Consider the following 21,707-nt stretch of genomic DNA (forward strand, 5'->3'; position numbering starts at 1 on the left):
GTTTGTATGTTTTGTCTGCTTCATAAACAATAGTTTAACTGTTTTATTTATAGTAACAGAATTTTTCAACGAAACAGTTAGTTTACATTTTATATTCTATAACAAGGACTGGTACTACCTAATTTGTACAGCAGATGACAGTATAGAGCTGTTGTCGCAAACCCAAGAGAACAGTAAACAAGGAAGCACGTGATACGCTGAGCCAGTAACATCGGTCCTGTTTCTTCATCCATTACGGGCCTTCACGAATCTATCCGCCTACCAATACCCCGTGATCGCCAAAACAACACAACAAAGTGGGGTAAAGATGGCGAACATTGAGGGGGGAAGACGCCCATCTGTTTCCTCCTCTTCGGCCCTCGAGGACCTGTTCCCCGCTGGAGGATCGGAGCAAGTGTGCGGGGATGGTAACCCTGAGCTTGTGCAACTGCGAGAGCGTCTCCAAGGCTGGCTATCGCAATATGAATCCTTGCTGTTATGGGTGCAGAGGCTGCTGGTTTGGGAGAGGCCGCTCTACAGCATCTTCGTTGCTCTCACACTGAACACCTTATTCTGGTAATGCTTATTAAATAGTTACAATCACTCATAAAATCTGCTATTTGGCACTAAATGGGGAAATACACTAGAACGGTGTCATTTTACCGCCTGGTATAATACTAGCAGATACACGAACAGTGTATTTATCTTGAATCATGGCAAGACCGCGATAATCCCTCAAACCACAGTTAATCTTGCTAGCTGGCTAATTCGCTCTTTAACACTTACTCTTTAAAACGACTTACTTTTTTTTGTATACAAAAGTTTAAACTATTAGTCAGCCGAATAAGATTTTGCTGAAAACTCTATGGGTTCCATTAGCCACAAACTCCGTTATCTACTAGATATATAACTGTGAAAACCGTATTTGACAGCTGTCACAATACGACTTTGCGGATCGAGCTCAGGGTTCTGTTGTATTTACTGTCCTACGTATAAACCAGGTTAGTCTATTCACTTGTGGAATCAACTAACATTCTCAAATGGAATGTGATTTTTTACAGGCTCCTTTCTTCGACGTCCCTGCGTCCACTCTTTCTCCTGAGTCTTTCCATTCTAGGACTCATGTTGCTGGAAAGGTGGAAACACAAGTTACGTCTTGTTACTGGTACGTCCATGCATAGTTGATGTATGCATTTCTAGTCTCACTCACCCCTGGTTCCAGAGGTTAATATGAACCCTGAAATGCTGGTATATTTCACAATTTGCCTGCGATTGTTGTGCTTTGTATTTGATTATTATTTTTTTATTAGATTTTGTTCTGATGACTTTGATAACCAATTATTTTGATACACAATGAAATCTAATTGTCTGTTTGGTCCTTTTTTTTTGTTGATAAAACATACTTCCTGTCTTACTCTCCCCACTGCAGTCGAGTATCCTGAGGCCAACCCAGTGGAAAGGTACACATCTTGAATCATTTAAACTAATCTAAACCCTGGTCCTATATTACCTTTAAACACATTTCTCTACCACCAATGCTATGGCTGGCTTGTCTCTGATATGTTAGTGTCGGACAGTCAGACAATGGCGTTTTGCTTCATTGCACTCTAGCGCCTCCATGTGGTAGGTCAGGAAACTGCAAGCTCAATTGCGGTGGTTATTCTCCAAGCGTGTAGTTGCTGAGTACTTTTTTGTTAAGCGAATAGTGTAACAAGAAGCGTAATGGTTTGATCAGGTTTGCTTTAGATTAGATGAGGCAAGGCCAAAAGCGAAATTTTAATTTGGATTGAAGGGGGAAAAAATGTATCTTCCACCTGATAAAGATTTATACTATAAAGCGATCTATACATGGTAGCAATGCCCTCCTTTTGATTTGCTGTGGGAAACCCATTACCTTCCCAGAAACCTACAGACTAGAGTTGGTTAGAATTATACAATAATTATTCCCCCCCCGCAGATTTTCCCTATTTAAAACCTAATACCATCTGTTCCCTGTGACCAGCTGCAGGGGGCACTGCGCCACTGCTTTGCTCTGTGCTCTAATTGGTACTGCTATCTAATTGGTACTGCTATTGGTCAGGGATCTTAGGGATGCTTTCTGAGGTCCTTCTTACTCTGATCCAGACCCACTGTTGATACCAACAGTAACAGTCTGAACTAAGCAATGAAGTCCCATCACATCCCAACTATTAAAACATTATTATTGTAATGTTCCTTACGCCTGTGGGAATGCAATTACATTTGATTTTTTTCCCATCACACCTGGGATTCAAACTGACAGCCTTGTGTCTCTAACGGCTCTCTGAAAAGCATCAAGCCTTTAAGGTCTTTCAAAGTGTGTCGTTCGTCAGTATGTTCATCCCTTCTGTTCTCCGACCGCAGGGAGACCATGAATGTGCAACCCCAGCTCCTCAGCATTCCCGAACTCAGTCACCACCTCGCCGAGAGCTACCTCTACTGCTGTCTGTATGTCCAAGAGATGCTGCAGTATAAAAGGCAGAACCATGGAAAGGTACTTTTGGGTTTCAGTGCATTACTGTACGATGTCTATTAGATCAGTGTAAGAGTTTGATTCTCAATTGGGCCATAAGCACTGATCATGTGGGCATTTTATTAAAGAAACTGCTATTTTGAAGTCCTACTCCAGTTTATTTTGAAGTTCGCAGTTTAGTCTAAACTACATTTTGCTCAACTCTGTACAACGACAGATTAAATGGCAGGATTGGATGCTGTATCTAACATTACTGTGACGTTTCACAGTCGTGCTTTATGAAAACGTATTTGTTCATCTGAAGGGGTATTTGCTGAGTTTGTAATCGTTTTCCTTCACCCATGCTTAGTTATAGCCGATCTGCAAGTTTTCCCAACACGTTGTTTTTCCCACCAGTTCTGTGCCATGATGTGCTCCGGTTGTCTTGTCTTAGCGGTGGTGGGACACTACGTCCCAGGAATCATGATCTCCTACATCATTGGTAAGCTGCCTTGCCTTTACAAGCCTCTTCTGTTTGTTTTTCGCAAAGGCAAACAACCAGCCACCAAAGGCCAAAGGGAGTGACTGTGTAGGAAGTACAATCAAGGTCAAAACAATTGCCAGGTGAAGTTGTTGCCAATAACTATAGTTGCGACCATTCATATTACCATTCATGGGTTCACCGTTCATCAACCTAGGAAAGGCGGGTTATTCAGCCGCGGATTTGTAATGCATGGTTGCAGTGGCCAACACATGTAGCGAATGGTTTTGAAACAGAAAACAATCACGTCATGCTGTGGCGTTTAAAAATGCTTTTGCTACAGTGTTCAGTAATGAATAGGACCCGGAGGGATCCCTAACTCCTCCATCTGTGTAATTTGATTGTATGGCTTCTAGCTCCGGGTCAAAGGTTGCTTTCATCCCCAATGCCACCCTATTCCCTATGTAGTCTATGTGCAGTACTTCTGACCGGAGCTCCCAATGCCCTTGTCAAAAGTAAGGCGTGGGGAATAGGGTGCCATTTGGAACACAAGCGGGAGCCATTCAAGCGCTGTGCTGTCGTTTCCCCTTTCCAGCACTGAGCGTGTTGGTGTGGCCTTTGGTGGTGTATCACGAGCTGATCCAGCGCATGTACACGGGTCTAGAACCCATCCTGATGAAACTGGACTACAGCATGAAGGGGGACACTCAGCGCCGCAAGCACGACAAAAAAAGTGAGTGAGTGTGTGTGTGTGTGTGTGTGTGTGTGTGGGGGGGGTGTGTGTGTGTGTCTGTCCTGCTGTCGTGTAGGCGTTCAGACACCCCAAGGAGCCCTCTGCCTGTAGCTGTGAACCTGGGACGTCAGGTTTCTGCTTGGAAAACGCTCCCCTCCCAGTTTGTAGCGCTGCTGGAGTCTCCGTGTGTTTGCATGTGTGTTCCAGAGGTGAAGAAGGAGGTGGAAGAAGGGGACGAGCCCAGAGCCGAGACGGAAAGCGATAGCGAGGAGGAGCTGTCCTGCTTTGCCCCTACGGTAAGCGACCACATCAACTGGTTGGGGGGCGGGGCTGGAGAATGAGATGAAATGAGAAGAGATGCCTCAGCCCTCGTGACTGGGGAACTGTGCAGTGCATCGTCATTGCGTTTTTCTTGAGAGACGGCCGGGGCAATGATCCAGCGACCGGATTTCAAGACCAGTCAGTGTGTTATGTTGCTGATTCAGTGGTTTGTCAGATGAGAAGCGAGAGTTGCCTTTTAAATCTGTCTATTCTCCCAACATCGCTCGTGTTTTCTTCCACTTACAGGTTTTAAAAAGGAAATGGCCGGTACATGTGTATCCCTGTAGCCTATGATTTTCAATCCCAAGCTTTTACGTTTGCTGAGAATAGTATAACACTCCTGGAGGAAGTAGAGGTAAAGACGCAGCGCAGATATTTCATTTAATGAAAGGCAAACAATTGGTGCAATTATTTTACAGAATGGGGTTCAGATTAAGTTCGGTTCTTGCTTTCATTTCTACATTTCCGCGAAGTTGAGAGGATAATATTATGTCTGAACAATGGGGCTATGTTATAGTTTTTTTTTCCCCCCTTAAGAGCCTTTTATTAAAAAACAATGTGCCCTATCATCGGTCAGGTGGACGCTAAGACTACAGCATTGGCGATGGCCATCACCGACTCAGAGTTGTCTGATGAGGAAGCGTCCATTTTGGAGAGCGGGGGGTTCTCGGTTTCCAGAGCTACCACGCCACAACTCACCGACGTCTCTGAAGGTAATTACCCGATCCCAATATCACCTGCTTTCCTGAATTATGGGACTTGTTTACTTCATGGAATTAAAGTGAAAGAAGTGAGGATAGTGTTAACTGTAGTACGAAAGTGCTGAAAATTTAACAAAACAATTTCTTACAAATTGAGGAAGATCATCTTCATTTCCTGTTTGCTACTGTTAGTTGTTTTGAAAATTAACTGTTTTAAATGTATGGGATTGGAAAGGAGAATTAGGCTGCAAACAGGTAAAAATAAACCGAATACTTCATTGCAATTGTTTCTGGGCAGACTGCGATCCTTGTGATCCACTCGCAGGCTGCTCATTTACAAAAAGCACACATCTGATATATTTCTGTCAAATCAGATTTTTATATAGTTATTCAGATTGGTATAACAAAACTTTAGAATTTTGCTCCTTGTGTAAACCCAATATTTACTTTGTGCTTTGCTGGCTGTGCACCACCTGTTATTTAGACCTGGACCAACACAGTGTACACAGTGACCCAGAGGAGGCTTTCCTAAGGGACCTGCCCGAGTTCCCATCGGTTGACGAGTTCCCTTCCGTCGAGCACAGTCTCCTCCACTTCCCGTTGCAGGGTCAGGGTCAAGGCGACGGGGCCACGGCCGGGGGAGGACAGCCGTCGGAGGGGGAGTCCTTGTGCCCCGCCAGCCTCCTCCTCCAGCACCTGGCCTCCCCGCTTCACTTTGTCAACACGCACTTCAATGGACACAGGGCGCCCGGAGGAGACAAGGGACAACTGGTCACAGTGGTGGGAGTGGAGGAGGTGGCGGATGGAGCAGAAGGGGAGGCCAGCCAACCCCAGGAGTCGCAGGCCCAGATGCAGTCTCTGGAAGCCCTGAGCGAGGAGATTGTGAGCACGGCCATCTCCGCAGTAGTGCAAAACACACTGTCGGCCATGCTGCTCTCCACAGAGGCCAGAGAGGGCCCCTCCATCGCCGAGTTCCTGCCCACCGACACACCCCCCAGTGTCCTGGAAAGCGCCGCCGAGACTGAAGAGCAGAACGTGGCGGCAGCCGCCGATGACACCGAGGAGAGGAGCGCCGAGGAAGTGCCGGAAGTCACGCTCGTGCCGACCGAGGACGAGGACTTTGAGCTTCTGGACCAAAGCGAACTGGAGCAGATGGACGAGGACCTGCTAGGTCTTCTCAGTCCGGACGGACAGGGGGGTGCGGGAGCGGCCCCTCCCACAAATGCACCCCCACCTCCGGCACAACAGCCAGAGTCCTCTTAGCTTTGTCGTCACTTGCCCGTACCCAAATGTTTTGTAGATATATACATCATACCGATGTGTGTTCATTCGTGATTGTGTACCAGAGGGTTGAAATGACTGTTGTTAATTCTGCCCTCACGTTATTACTGTGTCCCCAACGGCTCTCTGTTCTCTTGGAATTGCTCGTTTGAGCAGTTTCCTCAAGGCTCTGGTCAAAGGTAGCGCACTTTAGATGGAATACTGTTTGATACGTGCTTTTCTTGAGGGTTGGACTTCATGGCGCCTGTGTCTGACAGGGTTTTATTGCTTATAATCAAGGGAACAAGCCATCAGAGCTAGGTATTGGGAGCTGTTAGTAATGTTTAGGTGAGAGAAGGAGGGTTATTTGGAGCCTGTTCCCATATCCACTTGTGCAGTGGGTATGATGTCATGCCAAATGAATGTGGCTATCAACTGCACAATCTGAATTGACACCTTAGCTACACCTAACCTTCTCAAAGAAAATGACTTCAAATTCAGTCGGTTTTTGAACAAAATCTATATTTGTTTTTACTATAGCTATTAATATATATCTATTATTTATTTTAACCATCAGTTTAATGGAAGAATGTCACCATGTGGAGAATGTCAAAGACATTAAGATCGAAATCTCTGCTCAGTAACGCAGGTCAACTCTAATATCTGCTTTGAATTTGGAAATTGTCCACCTGAAGGCACAAATACCTAGATTTGAGCAAAGTTCATTCAAAGAAATGTTATTGTCTAGCAGTCTCTGACATTTTGCACTCTGCAACTGTCAATCTTTGTGAATGCACAGTACTCCAATTATTAGCCATCATCTTAACCATCTAGTCAATGACATTTCAAGTTCACAATAATGTATTTGAAATGTAAATAATCCCCATACAGAATGGAATACCGTGGTATGCCAACATCAACTTCTGCATTGCTCATCATTGTTTACATCTCCACGCAGGGGCCGTTGCAAGGAATTCTGGGCCTTATTCAGACGACACTGTATTGCGGTTAGTGGGCCCTGCTAAGCCATTAAGCCGCGTTAGCTTCGGCCATCTCCACGGTATACATTTTGTTAACTGAAATTATCTGTCACTTCACAAATTGCTTTAACCATCAAAATTTGTTCCAAGTTTCTTAATACTTAAAAGAAAAAATATTTAGGGTATTGTCACAGGCAACCTCTCTTTCTAAAGAATATGCATAACATCTTAAGAATGTTCTTTAAATGTGTTTTGTTATCTCTCACCACTGCCATTAGCCATTTTTAAATATGAAAAATTATTTTCGCCAATGTTGCAACCTGATGCTGGTTTCTTACCCAAATTTCACTGTTCAGAGCAGGTTAAATGTACTGAAAGGAAACAAATCATTGAAACATTTATAAATTTTTCCCTATCTGATTCCATGTAAACCTAACAGAACTTCCAAAACCTTCTCCAGATAGGAATTCTTATTTGGTCATTATTGGTAGACCAGTTCTTGATCCCAACTCGGCCAGGCCAGATTTGTTGCAGGTGTGCCTATCTGATCTGAATCTTGGGAGAGGTGTACTTTAGTTTGCGCAATGGATGATATCATTGCACATAGGAACTAATGTTGATGTAAATTAGTGTAAAATTGTGTCCAGAAATGTCTAGCTTTAAGCTCTCCAGGCCAAGTGGTCCCTGTGTACCGTATTGTAATATAGACCAATGCTTACCAAGCACTTACCTTGAAATTTGCAACAATGCACGTAAAAACCAAGCATTACATTAAAACTGCACACTAATTGTCTGTGAGGGATCAAGACTGTGGACTTACAGCTAGCATGCAATTTGTATGTTGCAGCTTGTTAAACCAATGTCCCTAAAAAAATATATACATATATATAAAATTCCCAGGACACTACATTACTGGTGGGGTTAATTAAATTTATTTCAAGTGTGATTAAAGGGTCATTTTTGCTAAAAACCCAGTGTAACAAATTTAAGACAATGGTATGGTTAAGATATTAACAAAATGTTAGTGTATTGTAGAACTGTGTTTGCTTATGCATTACTGCTTCGCAACCTATAAAGGCACTTAAAGAACTGTATTATTGTAAAGAAATGTATCTATTTTCTAATTTCTCTTGTTTTTCCAGAAGTTACTTTGGTCTTTTACATCTACAAAAGAATCAAGTTAAAAATGCTGATACGTTTTATTGCAAATACAATTTAAACACTGACAGCAGCTGTCCTTGTGCCGTGAACAAATAAAAGCACAAACTGAAAGGACAGAATGCAGTTGAAATTCATTTTAAACATCCCTGTTATCATTCCGTTTTAAGCCTGCTCCTCCTCCCCCTCCTCCTCAAACTCCCCCTCCTCCTCTGCGGTGGCGTCCTGGTACTGCTGGTACTCTGACACTAGGTCGTTCATGTTGCTCTCCGCCTCGGTGAACTCCATCTCGTCCATGCCCTCCCCGGTGTACCAGTGCAGGAAGGCCTTGCGGCGGAACATGGCGGTGAACTGCTCCGAGATGCGTTTGAACAGCTCCTGGATGGCCGTGCTGTTGCCGATGAAGGTGGCGGACATCTTGAGGCCGCGGGGCGGGATGTCGCAGACGGCCGTCTTCACGTTGTTGGGGATCCATTCCACAAAGTAGCTGCTGTTCTTGTTCTGCACGCTCAGCATCTGCTCATCCACCTCCTTCATGGACATGCGCCCGCGGAAGATGGCAGCCACGGTGAGGTAGCGGCCGTGGCGCGGGTCACAGGCCGCCATCATGTTCTTGGCATCGAACATCTGCTGTGTGAGTTCCGGCACCGTCAGGGCTCTGTACTGCTGGCTGCCTCTGCTGGTCAGCGGTGCGAAGCCTGGCATGAAGAAATGCAAACGGGGGAACGGGACCATGTTGACCGCTAGCTTGCGCAGGTCGGCGTTGAGCTGACCGGGGAAGCGCAGGCACGTGGTGACCCCGCTCATGGTGGCCGACACCAGGTGGTTGAGGTCGCCGTATGTCGGGGTGGTCAGCTTGAGCGTGCGGAAGCAGATGTCGTACAACGCCTCGTTGTCGATGCAAAAGGTCTCGTCAGTGTTCTCCACCAGCTGATGCACGGACAGGGTGGCGTTGTACGGCTCCACCACCGTGTCGGACACCTTCGGGGAGGGCACCACGCTGAACGTGTTCATGATTCGGTCGGGGTACTCCTCACGGATCTTGCTGATCAACAGGGTTCCCATGCCAGAGCCAGTGCCTCCCCCAAGGGAGTGGGTGAGCTGGAAGCCCTGCAGGCAGTCGCAGCTCTCCGCTTCCTTTCTCACCACGTCCAGGACGGAGTCCACAAGCTCCGCTCCCTCTGTGTAATGGCCTTTGGCCCAGTTGTTACCAGCACCACTCTGTCCTGTCAACAAGAAATTGAAAACACAAGATGAGATGTAGTCTAGGCATATTAATAAGGTTAACATTGATGACGGAATGGTGGACTGAGTTAGCCTTACTAAAAAACTATTCTCACCAAAGACAAAGTTGTCTGGTCTGAAAATTTGTCCGAAGGGCCCAGAGCGAACTGAGTCCATGGTTCCAGGCTCCAGATCAACCAGAATGGCACGAGGGACATACTTACCACCTGAAATAAATTCACATTATGGTTAACTATGAATATCCTGCTTCATTTTGAGGAAAGACTTAGAACAAGTGATGGTCATTCATGAACACTGCCCTTTAAGGTGAACACACTACTCGTTTGGCACCATGACTCTCATACTTAACATCAAACAGCACAACTGTGCATATATTTCTCCTGGGTATGTTAAAATGTTTAGCCGACAATACAATCACAGGTAAGATGTTCCCTATTTGAACATGCATTTCACAATCTGAGAATTCTTGGCGACACTGTTGATTTGACTTTTACAAGGGTCAGGAGAATTTTTAAGCATTTAAGAGCTGTTTCCCAGATAGCACACACACATTTTGCCCATGTCTGCATAAGATCGGAAGAGGTCGGCTGTACGTGTGAACGATCAAAAGAAATGTGTGGCCAGGAAATGGGTCTGCGATGGGCGGTTCTATGTGTTTACTTTGTACAATCCTGCGCAGTCTTTTCTGTAGTCACTTATTTCCTGACCTAAGTCCGATACGGACCTCATCCAGCGACAAGATGTTTTTGCTACAAAACAATTTTCATAGAACATAAGGTGAGTACACAAAGTCTATCTCGAAATGTAGTTAGCTAGCTTAGTTACATGCTTAAGGTAAGCCAATTTCTACCTAATATGTGAACTACAACCATCTGCACAGTGTACCTAACTAGCTAACTTATTACACTGGTATTATTTTAAAACATGAGCTTTCCATGCGTTTCGGCCTGTTGTCCAAACTCAAACTGCGTTTTAAGTAACTGAAAATGTACGTTTGAAAAACTTGTTTCAAGGTGAAGATATTCAGAAACTTCCTTTTCAGTGTTTACAGGGAAAACTGAGATTTTGGCATTTAATGTCGATGTGCCTCTTATTTCGGGTTAAATGTCAGAGTGCGCCGTTCTCTTCAATTTACAAGAGGTGATTTTGTGCAAATAGTGCTGGTTATAATCCTGATAACAGGACTTTACATGTTTACCCAAATGTACAGTTATTCTCCCACCGTGTTGAGGAACAGAGGCAAAGTAGTGGTATTCCAATGGTCTTGCATGGTGGCCCCTTATGCTGACAAAGGCCGAATTTAAAACACTGTTCAGATCTCCCCACAACCAGCCAAAGGATGGAAGCAATACCAAGCACAAGTACTCTTTGAAACAGAGTGTAGAGCTCTATTTATTTTTCGAACGCATGTATTTTTATTACTACACATTATTTGTATTACCTTCATTAACTGTGTATGCTCCTTGTCAACTGTTACAAAATATTTTCACAAGATTGCAGAGCGGTGGGAGAAGTCATGTGTGACATCAGACCTCAACACTGACTAGGAGCAAGAATGCCAGAGGCCGACAACATATAAAACATTTGTGAAGTGACATTTTTTTATTTTATTTTATTACTTTAGCCTGATGTAGTAAAGTATCAAGTGAGTAACATATGTCCAAATAGACAACTACTCTAGTAAAATATCTTGACTAAAATAATAAAAAGCCTTTTCAACTAATTAGTTGTGATTTCATATATAAATCAAAAAGACTCCAGTCATCATGCTCAACAGCCTGAAGAGGAGGGAGATCATCTTCCTTCCAACACATCTCAACCTCTCCACTAAAAAGGCAAGGAGGCTCCTCTTAAAACCACTCCTTCATTGGTTGTGAGAGCAAAGACAAACCACCAGAATGGCATTAGTAGTGGCAAGTGACACAGAAAGGTCAACAGGGTCAGATATGAATTAACATTATACTAATTTTGATGTTCTTTAAGTCACTAGCCATCCAGATCCAAGTTCCAGGCCAGAGCAGACCAGCATCTGAAAGGAATTAACTTAAATAGACATGGTGATTAACCAACCAGAAAACAGGTGCGCACAGTGAACATACACATGCCACAATCCAGGGCTGCTTTGAAACCGGAGCATGGCACCTGGACTGTGACACAGCTTGACCACTATTTTCATATCTTCGATTTGTGTCCCAATAGCGAGTTAGAGGCCAGGAGTGGAGGTCCAACCTACCACTTCAAGTCAAATGGAAGAAAGTAACACTCTTGGAAGTAGGTTGAATGAGTATAACACAAAACAACTGTTCTGTAGTCCTGTTATACTTTCAATGTTACTCAGCCCTGTCCTTGTCTCTTCTAGCCCCAATACCTTGTTTTCAGAACTGTGATAAACGTGTCCCACCAGTAATTCTCCAGGTACTTGTTGTTTAACATTATAAATAAAAGGACTGGAGGGTCCCTTGGAAATACTTTTAAAGACTTTGCACCTGCTTCAAACACCTGATTCAACAAAAATGTTAAAATAAGATGACAACCCCTAACAGTACGAATGTGCAGCTTTAATGCTTTGTTTGCATTTCAGACCTTAAAGTTGTCCCCAACCGGTGACAGAATGTTAAGCAAGCTGTGTGGTATGTGTTCGAGAAGGTCTTCACACTGGACTTGGCAACCCAACTGAACTGGTGCGGGAGGGGGCAGAAGACTGTCATCCGGTCAATGCCACTGAAGGATGCTATTATGTGTAAGTTCTTAATTTAACCATGCCTGAGGTTCTTACCTGTTGCCTCATTGTAATACACATTAATTCTCTCAAGCTGCAAATCACTATCTCCATGGTAGGTGCCAGTGGGGTCTATTCCATGTTCGTCGCTGATCACCTCCCAGAACTACAAAATAACAGAGGTACAGTAGTAACCAGTTAGTGGCACATGGGCGGGTATAAATGTATATTGTATTTAACTACTAAAACCCTATGGTGGATATGCGCTAGTTTTCCTACATTACTAGGCTGGCCAGATAAATGGTTTCACAAGTCCACAAATGTAAGTCATTGCTTAGCTGCTAATGCTAATTTTTTGGACTGGCCCAGTTGCTACCTTAGATTGAGCCCAGCAGACCGTGTAGTACCCATAAATGGCAAGTAAGAGGAGCAAGGAAGCTCAATAGGCGACACAGCAATACAACATCAATGGCAATCCGCTACACACATAAAGGCATTTAATATTAAAAAAGATTAGCAATTATACACTGACTGGGTGCGGTCAAAGGGCTGCTTGTTAAAGGCTAAGATTTAGGTATGATAAATCAACTACTACTAACGTTGCCCGCTTAAGGCGGGTTTTTGCTGACTTCCCTCCCAAACGCTTGAAGAACTGTAAAGAGGTGGGGTTGGAGGGGGCAGCGCGACGCGCTCTTTTCACTGAACAACTCCCGCCGGCGGGAATTTGTTTGAGGGTGTGGTGGTTATTTGACTGAAAAGGCTATGCAGTAACGTTCTTGGTATGCTTTTTTCTTTATAACCATTTAAATATCCCATATGCTAGCGCGGCTACACCGACTCACAAGGGTCTCGATTTGTAAAACACCAACAGATTACACTATGACACGTTATAATAATAGCCTCACAAATTCACCTTCATCTGCCCACGTCTCACATCGGGTAGGAAAACAATTCTTCATTTGTAAAACGTCCTTACAGACATCCTTACTGAACTGCCAATTAATCAGAATTGTCCTATAACTTTAAAAATAATCTTACATTAGCCTTCACAATGTCAGAAACATATTACTTTCCGAACACTGATCCAGCCTAAATATCCCCATGGAAAAATGCTACACATGTAACAAGGCTGTCTTCTTCAGATCACTCAAATGCAAGTATGGTAACTTTTTCGTTAACTGAATAAAAACATACACAGGCTAGTTAACGTTAGATAGCTCGCTAACAAGCTCCCCACAATAGAGGCTAACGTCCCTAGGCCGTTTCTAGCGGTTGGAGAACTACTTTAAATCCTCTCAAATTCAAAAATTTAAATTCACTGGAAGTGGAACACATTGGTACGTTTTGCTATAAAATATGTTATCTTGTAAAATGCCACTGTATTTGCAATACATTATAACCTCAGTTTTCTTCAAAATTATCCTTACCTTAGCGCCGATCTGATTTCCACACTGACCGGCCTGCAAATGAACGATCTCCCTCATTTTTAAATCGAGTTGTGTTAATTAAAAAGTGTAGTTAACATGCAAAACTTCAGACAAAATGTTACTTAAATGTCCATAAATCACGCGCCTTTTCTGTGGGCATCCGAGGTGGAACGGTTGGAAGAGCAGCTGGGAAAGAACGCTTCACCCGCACGTGCGGAATTTAAGCCTTTACATGCATTTCATTGGCTACCTTAATATTACGTCATTACTCTCATTACTATTACAAATAAATACAAAATCGGTGCGAGAGTGGGAAAATTGCACTAAAAAGCTATGAAAACGTTTACCTTTTGAAATAACATTACATAGAAAAAAAATTAAGCAAATCATGTTGTGTAGCAGCCTACATGTGTCTTTATTATGTGTGATGTCATTCCATATGTTACCTGTGTAATTTAGTCAAACACATGACACGAATTTCAGGGTATGGAACAAATATCCTAAGTACAGGCTACCAGCCTACGAGGCCTCGGGTGTGGAAGTTGGAAAATAACAGACACTCCACTGATTCTAGCAGTGTGGACCATGTGCACCTGGATCAGTCAGATAGACCGACTCTAACACTGGGGAAATGCATGCCATATTTTCGACCAGCAACACACCACAGGTATCCACACATATAAGCTTTTTGCTTGAGCACAAAAAATAAAAACTGGCCATTGTTTATTTCAACAGGGTTTGTCGAACATGAAGCTGTGATACTATCGATTAGTCGTTCCCAACCAGTGGCACTTCGCCTATCCAGAGTGACTCATGATATTGCATGCTTACTAGTAAAAGGAACGGTAAGAAAAACATGTGAGGTCCACTGCTCTATTTTAAAGGCAATTGCTCTGAGGGTGTTTGTGTGAACACAGTGTGCTTGCCAGCCCAGTGCTGTGTTACGGTGGGCCATCAACACTTGGACTGGTATGCCTAAAGGCAAGAAGGGCCGCTTGAAAACAAGACGTGCAACTACAAACATTCCTGACAAGGACCTTTAAGTACCAGCCTTTGCCCTTGGGTTCAATGTGGCCGATTTGGGGTTCACACCTCATCAATTACATTGGGGGAAACAGACATGGAGTCAGAGAACTCCATGAACTATGTAAAAATAACCTGTGCAGAGCCTGTGGTCCAGTGGTAACGCACCGGGTTTATAAGCGTATGTACTGGTCTGCTCACCACTGGAGACCGGAGTTCATCCCCTGCGCCCCTGTTCATGCTACTGTACGTCTCCCAACTCTCTGTCCCCTTTCTAGTTTATACAGTCTGAATACATTAAATAAAATGCTTCTGTATACACTATCGTTCAAAAGTTTGGGGTCACTTAGATATGTCAATTATTTCCATGAAAACATACATGAAATGGGTTTGAATAGGAAATATAGTCATTGAGAAGGTTAGAAATAATGATTTTTAATAGAAATAATAATTGTGTCCTTCTAACTTTGTTTTCCATCACAGAATCCTCCATTTGCAGCTATTGCAGCCTTGCAGACCTTTGGCATTCTAGTTGTCAGTGTGTTGAGGTAATCTGAAGAGATTTCACCCGATGCTTCCTGAAGCACCTCCCACAAGTTGGATTGGCTTGATGGGCACGTCTTACGTACCATACGTTCAAGCTGCTCCCACAACAGCTCAATAGGGTTGAGATTTGGTGATTGTACTGGCCACTCCATTATAGACAGAATACCAGCTGACTGCTTCTTCCCTAAACAGTTCTTACATAGTTTGGAGCTGTGCATTGAGTCACATGTCTCAAAGCACATTTCCAAACTATTGTAGGAGGAAATTGTCTCCAATCAAGCTCCGTCCACAGGGTATGGCATGGCGTTGCAAAATGGAGTGAAAGCCTTCCTTCTTCAATATCCCTTTTACCCTGTACAAATCTCATTATTCACCACCACCAAAGCACACCCAGACCATCACATTACCTCTGCATTTATCTTTGCATTTGGTCTGCATCTGATGAATGCTCTTCTTTGTGATCCAAACACCTCAAACTATGATGCATAACATTTCTGTCCAGTGTGTGTGTTCTTTAGCCCATCTTGATGTTTTCTTAATCTTTGAGTAGTACACAGCATTGTATGAGTTCTTCAGTTTCTTGGCAATTTCTTGCATGAAATTTCTGGCCATTTTGAGCCTGTAATCGAACCCACAATTGCTGATGCTCCAGATACTCAACTAGTCTAAAGAGGACCAGTTTTATTGCTACTTTAATCAGCACAACAGTTTTCACTGTTGCTACCATAATCTCAAAAGGGTTTTCTAATGATCAATTGGCCTTTTAAAATCATGAACTTGGATTAGCATACACATTGTGCCATTAGACTGATGATTGCTGATAATGGGCATCTGTACACCTACAGTGGGGAGAACAAGTATTTGATACACTGCCGATTTTGCAGGTTTTCCCACTTACAAAGCAGGTAGAAGTCTGTAATTATTATCATAGGTACTCTTCAACTGTGATTTTGCATTTTATTGCATGACATAAGTATTTGAAAAGCAGAACTTAATATTTGGTACAGAAACCTTTGTTTGCAATTACAGAGATCATACGTTTCCTGTAGTTCTTGACCAGGTTTGCACACACTGTAGCAGGGATTTTGGCCCAGGACCTTGAGATGCTTCTTACGGAGTCACTCCTTAGTTGCTCTTACTGAGGGAAGGAGGTTGTTGGCCAAGATCTCGTGATACATGGCCCCATCCATCCTCCCCTCAATACGGTGCAGTCGTCCTGTCCCCTTTGCAGAAAAGCATCCCCAAAGAATGATGTTTCCACCTCCATGCTTCACGGTTGGGATGGTGTTCTTGGGGTTGTACTCATCCTTCTTCTTCCTCCAAACACGGCAAGTGTAGTTTAGACCAAAAAGCTCTATTTTTGTCTCATCAGACCACATGACCTTCTCCCATTCCTCCTCTGGATCATCCAGATTGTCATTGGCAAACCTCCGATGGGCCTGGACATGCGCTGGCTTGAGCAGGGGGACCTTGCGTGCGCTGCAGGATTTTAATGCATGACGGCATAGTGTGTTACTGGTTTTCTTTGAGACTGTGGTCCCAGCTCTCTTCAGGTCATTGACCAGGTCCTGCCGTGTAGTTCTGGGCTGATCCCTAACCTTCCTCATGATCATTGATGCCCCCCGAGGTGAGATCTTGCATGGAGCCCCAGACTGAAGGAGATTGACCGTCATCTTGAACTTCTTCCATTTTCTAATAATTGCGCCAAAAGTTGTTGCCTTCTCACCAAGCTGCTTGCCTATTGTGCTGTAGCCCATCCCAGCCTTTTGCAGGTCTACAATTTTATCCCTGATGTCCTTACACAGCTTTCTGGTCTTGACCATTGTGGAGAGGTTGGAGTCTGATTGAGTGTGTGGACAGGTGTCTTTTATACAGGTAACGAGTTCAAACAGATGCATTTAATACAGGTAATGAGTGGAGAACAGGAGGGCTTCTTAAAGAAAAACTAACTCATCTGTGAGAGACGGAATTCTTCCTGGTTGGTAGGTGATCAAATACTTCTCATGCAATAAAATGCCAATAAATTATTTAAAAATCATACAATGTGAATCTGTATTTTTGATTCCGTATCTCACAGTTGAAGTGTACCTATGATAAAAATTACAGACCTCTACATGCTTTGTAAATAGGAAAACCTGCAAAATCGGCAGTGTATCAAATACTTGTTCTCCCCACTGTACGTGTGCGTGTGACAGTTCCCTGCAGTTTGCTTGAGGACAATCAAAACGTGCACATTTCTCAGTACTTTTTGGAACAATAATAAAACACCAGCATTTAAAATGGGAACAACAGTTACATGATAATCCATCAGAAATTCTGATGTATCAAATACTTATGTCATGCAATAAAATGCAAATTAATTACTTAAAAATCATACAATGTGATCTTCTGGATTTTTGTTTTAGATTCCGTATCTCACAGTTGAAGTGTACTTATGATAAAAATGACATACCTCTACATGCTGTGTAAGTAGGAAAACCTGCAAAATCATCAGTGTATCAAATACTTGTTCTTCCCACTGTATGTAGATATTCCATAAAGAAATTCCAGCTATAATATTCATTTACAACATTAACAATGTCTACACTTAATTTCTGATCAACTTGAAGTTATTTTAATGGACACAAATGTGCATTTCATTCAAAAACAAAGACATTTCTAAGTGACCCCAAATTTGAAAGGGTATATATTATAACATATTATTTTATTTAAAACTACAAGTTGAAGGGAAGAATGTGTGATTATGAAGAATAATAAATTGAGGTCATCAGTATTATAATCACCCAAAAACATGATATAAATGTGCAAAAAACAGCAGATGTCCTCATCAAAAAATAAAACAGAGCATTTGGTTAGTTTTGGAAAAACTTTACTATATTAGAGAGAGAATCTTTTGTGAATTCATGAAGTGCCTTTTCTTGTCCTTGATGCAAGGTCTTTCTCCTTTGAAAAGACAAAATAAAAAATTGTTAAAACAAAAATAATCATTATGTTGCAATAAAACATTACTTCAATCCAAGTGAGGGCAATAAAGCACCAATTCATTTAGGTTTAAACTTAAATATTAGAAAATGATTTACCAGGCATTTGCACCCATTTCCCGAAGATAATGTAGAGTAAACTTTTGCACAATTGCTTATAAAACATTGTGTGATTTCTGCACCTGTGGCGTAGTTCCCACACTTACCTCCCTGAGTTCGTCTACAGCAATCTGCAGTTTGGCCCTGAGTTCGTCACCAATGATTACATCAGACAACTCCGACCATCTCCCATGCTGGAAGGTGACTGGCATTGAAAAGACAACACCAGCGGGAAGGTTGTACTGTCCTACAGAGAGCCACGTATTGAAAAAGAATTCTGAGAGCACTGATGATTTAGGATCTGTTTCACCTTTAAGCTCATAATAAATGGAATTGGGGATAGCCTCTGCTAAATGACTTAGAGGAATATTTAATAACTTAAACACATTCAGTAAAATGTATGCAAAGACAGGTCCCAGGTTAGTATGCCTATAGCAACACTGTGGACCATGCTAGTATTACTCCCTGCTTTTGGTAGCTGTCACACTGCCATTGTATAGATTTTTTACTCTTACCAGTGCTGAGTATCCCTAACGAGAGGACCTGCTCAGCAGAACTGTTGTTGTTCCAGGCCTTCAAAACTGCAATGATCCCATTGGTGGCTGATATGGCTGTGGCCCTCTGGGACTTGGAGGCAACAGTGTGACGATGGGTACTGACCAAACTCATAAAGTCACACTCTAGCCATTTCCTTTGAAAATAAAAGGGTATTCAAAGTGTTGGTTTACTAAGGGTATTCAAAGTGTTGGTTTACTAAGGGTATTCAAAGTGTTGGTTTACTAAGTTTGCATAGAACTACAGCCCCAATGACAGGGAGGTACATTGTCCAACTTAATGCAGTTGTATTGTATGTTAGTTGTTGCATTATTTTATGAAATAGCGAGCACTAGCCTGGTCCCAATTTCTGCTTGTGTTGTCTTGTCCAATTTTATGGAAATGGTTAGAATGACAAAGCGACGACTATGACCATTGAGCACAGAAATATATGGGGCCCGGCAAGAAGAGAAGTAAAGAAGACTAATTGAGAGACATAACTTGGTGGCATGTCACTACAAACACTGAAGTTACCTGTCATATATCATCTCTAGGACAGGTTGAGAAAAATCTGACCACCCCCAGATGGCCCCGTTGTAATGGAAAACCTTGGCCCTCTGCAGGTCAATATGGTAACTACCACTGATGTTGCCCCAAACAATGACATCTGTGACATCTAAGAGATGATAAAGAATCACAACGTTTTTGAGTTTTTCACCTCTCTTTATAGGGATAACAATGATTAAAGGTTAATATATTTAGCAATAAAAAATTAAAAAATTAAAAGTATTTCTTTAACCAAAAGTCAGACTTTGCTAATCTTTTTTAGGAACGTTTTACTTACAATGACTGGATATTGGGGGTAACCATATCTGCCTATGCAGGCACTAACTGTAAGTTGATTTGGATAACAGTGTCTCTTAAATGACCCACACGTATTGTAAAATGTTACCTGCAGTCTTCACAAATAGCTTCTGTGATATGTGGGCTCTGGCCTCGTATTCCAGCTGAGTTGCCATGGCGACAAAACGCCCGCTACTGACCGAGGAGGTGTTCTCCAGTAAAAGGGAGCACTTTAGGTTGACCAAGGAGTTTCCTGCCACAACCACCATCACGTCCTTGTGTGCCCTCTCCTCAATTAGACGCCCAAACTGTCGGTAACGCTCTGACACTTTCCTCACCTTGAAGAAAACGTTTATTTAGCTGTTGGTTTTATCCAAAGCAACTCACAAATGCCAGTCATGGACAGTCCGTGACACATTTTCAGTATTGCATAACCCTGGTGTTGCTCGCAGCGAACGTGCTCTAACGCACGGACTCATTCATTCATTTTGTTAAGTTGTGCATAGAATTCTAACCTTGTTCTCTCCCTCATCCTCACCCGCTTCTCCGTCCTCAGGCCAAAGGTCATCCAGGAGGATGATAGTGTGTGCTTGCTGGAAGGCCTGGTCCAGCTCTGTGTGGACTGTGACTTCATGGAGCTGTGGCAGGGCCAGGTCTTGGGTTTCCATCCGGATCCCCTGCAGCTCCTCCTCAACGGCCCCCACGTCCAGCAGGTGAAGGCTGATGGTAGGGGTGTCTTGGAAGACTCCAGGGGCAAACAGCTGGGGGATCAGGCTGTAGCAGGTCGGGTTCAGGGCACTACAGGGTTCCAAAGAAGAGTGGGTTTAATCTGTTTGAGGCCTATAGCCAACTGGCTACAGCTACTGGCAGGACAACACAAACTGATCTGAAACCAGGGTAGTTTAGGGTGCTTCTGTCAAAGTAAAAGCACGCTGTTGGGCACAGCAATGTAGCTACCTCACCACACAACTGCGTCACAAGTGTGAACACCCCTCCCTCAACAACAAAATATGTTATAACTAAGCTTAAAGCCTTAATGTATGAGAATACTTTTTAAAATGCGAATTACATGTTATTTTGTTATTATACAGTTGTGGGACTGTGTGCAGTAATTCTATGCATTTTTTTTTAGTAGGACTTTACCTTAGACCCTTTACACAAAACAATACCACCCAACCCCACCCTGGGGGTCAAAAGTCCTATCCTCTTCTCTGCTTTGGCAAAAGTTCCTAAACTTAAGTTCCTAAATTGACTTAATCAATCTTACATTGAAACCAGGCTACTGTAGCTAACCTACAATATGTACCTACTGATCCATATGTGCTTCGGCTTGACGAGGCTCTGATTGTAAACCTCCTCTTCCATGCAGATCTCTCTTGTCTTCAGGTTCTCTGCGGCAATCTTCATCATCAATTCAGATGTCATATCTGAGCTGATGCTATAGTAAGCCTAGAAGGGAAACAGCACTTTGAAACAACTACTGTGGATTAATGAACAATGTAAGCCTAAAATAATACCAGACCGATTGTTATCTTAGGGGTCATGTAAAATTACCTGACCTGTACATGCTCCAGGAAGTCATTAAATCCCCCTAGGAGCATTCCTTTGCCCCCACGGTGGATAAGTTCCCTCCATATCATAGGAGAATTTTCATGCTGCCAACCATGTTCTTTACAAGTGGTCTCCAGCCATTGCTGGGAATAAGACAAAAGATAAATTAAATGAGAGCAAAGTAACATTGGAAGTAACTTTTTGGATAAATTACTGCATTTAATCAAATAATTGACCTGCCACTCATTGGGGTGCATGCAGATCTTGTGGATGTTGAACTTCGGCAGAGATCTTTGCAGTAAGTCTGCAAGAAACTCAGCTTTTGCGAAGTACGGGCAATTTGCCTTACCTGCAGAGAGTGAAAAAAAGCAGTAATGTGCATACTGTACAGTACCAATTATTACCAGCCGGTCAGAAACTTTTCCCATTTAGGCAAGTCAGGCATTAAGTATAAACTTAATTGAAACCAGTCTTACCAGCAAGTACAAATTGTGCCATAGTTGTCTTGTTGCTAGGAAACTATTGGTTCTACCTTAATTTCTGTTCGAAAGGAAACAAATCGAAACGGATGTCAATAGGTTTTCTGGTTATTAAAATTTTTGTAATTTTGTTTAATTAATTATTCAATAAAAATTATATAAATATGAACGATGCAA

The 21,707-nt window shown here is 42.8% G+C and overlaps 3 protein-coding genes and 1 long non-coding RNA gene across 7 annotated transcripts; 2 read left to right on the forward strand and 2 right to left on the reverse strand.

Moving 5' to 3' along the window:
- The first annotated feature begins 184 nt into the window (after window positions 1-184).
- Window positions 185-8,200, forward strand: retreg2 (reticulophagy regulator family member 2). The gene is made up of 9 exons (XM_010893120.4): window positions 185-555; window positions 1,041-1,144; window positions 1,409-1,439; window positions 2,362-2,491; window positions 2,867-2,951; window positions 3,526-3,663; window positions 3,871-3,959; window positions 4,562-4,697; window positions 5,170-8,200. Exons 1-9 carry the CDS (start codon window positions 308-310, stop codon window positions 5,946-5,948), a joined length of 1,740 nt encoding a protein of 579 aa, XP_010891422.1. The 5' UTR covers window positions 185-307; the 3' UTR covers window positions 5,949-8,200.
- On the reverse strand, window positions 8,111-13,652 carry LOC105023713 (tubulin beta-4B chain). The gene is made up of 4 exons (XM_010893121.2): window positions 13,475-13,652; window positions 12,105-12,213; window positions 9,424-9,534; window positions 8,111-9,309 (listed from the first exon to the last, which is right to left on the reverse strand). The coding sequence occupies exons 1-4, from the start codon at window positions 13,529-13,531 to the stop codon at window positions 8,249-8,251; spliced, it is 1,338 nt and encodes a 445-aa protein (XP_010891423.1). The 5' UTR covers window positions 13,532-13,652; the 3' UTR covers window positions 8,111-8,248.
- On the forward strand, window positions 11,918-20,116 carry LOC105023714. The gene is made up of 3 exons (XR_828991.2): window positions 11,918-12,068; window positions 12,167-12,229; window positions 20,057-20,116. It is a non-coding gene; the product is annotated as an uncharacterized LOC105023714 (long non-coding RNA).
- Window positions 17,802-21,612, reverse strand: mdh1b (malate dehydrogenase 1B, NAD (soluble)). 4 transcript variants are annotated; one of them, XM_010893122.3, is made up of 10 exons: window positions 21,528-21,612; window positions 21,288-21,400; window positions 21,060-21,194; window positions 20,807-20,949; window positions 20,016-20,298; window positions 19,610-19,838; window positions 19,192-19,333; window positions 18,639-18,814; window positions 18,231-18,370; window positions 17,802-17,986 (listed from the first exon to the last, which is right to left on the reverse strand). In XM_010893122.3, exons 1-10 carry the CDS (start codon window positions 21,547-21,549, stop codon window positions 17,945-17,947), a joined length of 1,425 nt encoding a protein of 474 aa, XP_010891424.2. In that variant the 5' UTR covers window positions 21,550-21,612; the 3' UTR covers window positions 17,802-17,944. The 4 variants fall into 4 exon arrangements, with proteins under 4 accessions (XP_010891424.2, XP_019897925.2, XP_019897926.2 ...); XM_020042366.2 differs by having other exon boundaries at window positions 21,060-21,400; XM_020042367.2 differs by lacking the exon at window positions 21,528-21,612 and having other exon boundaries at window positions 21,288-21,512.
- Between the last annotated feature and the right edge of the window lie 95 nt (window positions 21,613-21,707).

Source organism: Esox lucius, chromosome 22 (genome assembly GCF_011004845.1).
Source record: "Esox lucius isolate fEsoLuc1 chromosome 22, fEsoLuc1.pri, whole genome shotgun sequence".
Classification (NCBI taxonomy): Eukaryota; Metazoa; Chordata; class Actinopteri; order Esociformes; family Esocidae; genus Esox; species Esox lucius.

Excerpts from the sequence above, each read along its gene's own strand:
- mdh1b (XM_020042365.2), bottom strand. The coding sequence starts at position 21,479 with ATGGGAAAAGTTTCTGACCGGCTGGTAATAATTGGTACTGTACAGTAT. Across the intron at positions 19,839-20,015 it reads AGGATGAGGGAGAGAACAAG|GTGAGGAAAGTGTCAGAGCG; the intron begins GTTAGAATTCTA and ends GTTTTCTTCAAG. Across the intron at positions 18,371-18,638 it reads GTTAGGGATACTCAGCACTG|GACAGTACAACCTTCCCGCT; the intron begins GTAAGAGTAAAA and ends GGCTCTCTGTAG.
- LOC105023713 (XM_010893121.2), bottom strand. The coding sequence starts at position 13,531 with ATGAGGGAGATCGTTCATTTGCAGGCCGGTCAGTGTGGAAATCAGATC. Across the intron at positions 12,214-13,474 it reads GAAATCAGATCGGCGCTAAG|TTCTGGGAGGTGATCAGCGA; the intron begins GTAAGGATAATT and ends GTTATTTTGTAG. Across the intron at positions 9,535-12,104 it reads GTATTACAATGAGGCAACAG|GTGGTAAGTATGTCCCTCGT; the intron begins GTAAGAACCTCA and ends AATTTATTTCAG.
- retreg2 (XM_010893120.4), top strand. The coding sequence starts at position 308 with ATGGCGAACATTGAGGGGGGAAGACGCCCATCTGTTTCCTCCTCTTCG. Across the intron at positions 556-1,040 it reads ACACTGAACACCTTATTCTG|GCTCCTTTCTTCGACGTCCC; the intron begins GTAATGCTTATT and ends GATTTTTTACAG. Across the intron at positions 2,952-3,525 it reads CATGATCTCCTACATCATTG|CACTGAGCGTGTTGGTGTGG; the intron begins GTAAGCTGCCTT and ends TCCCCTTTCCAG.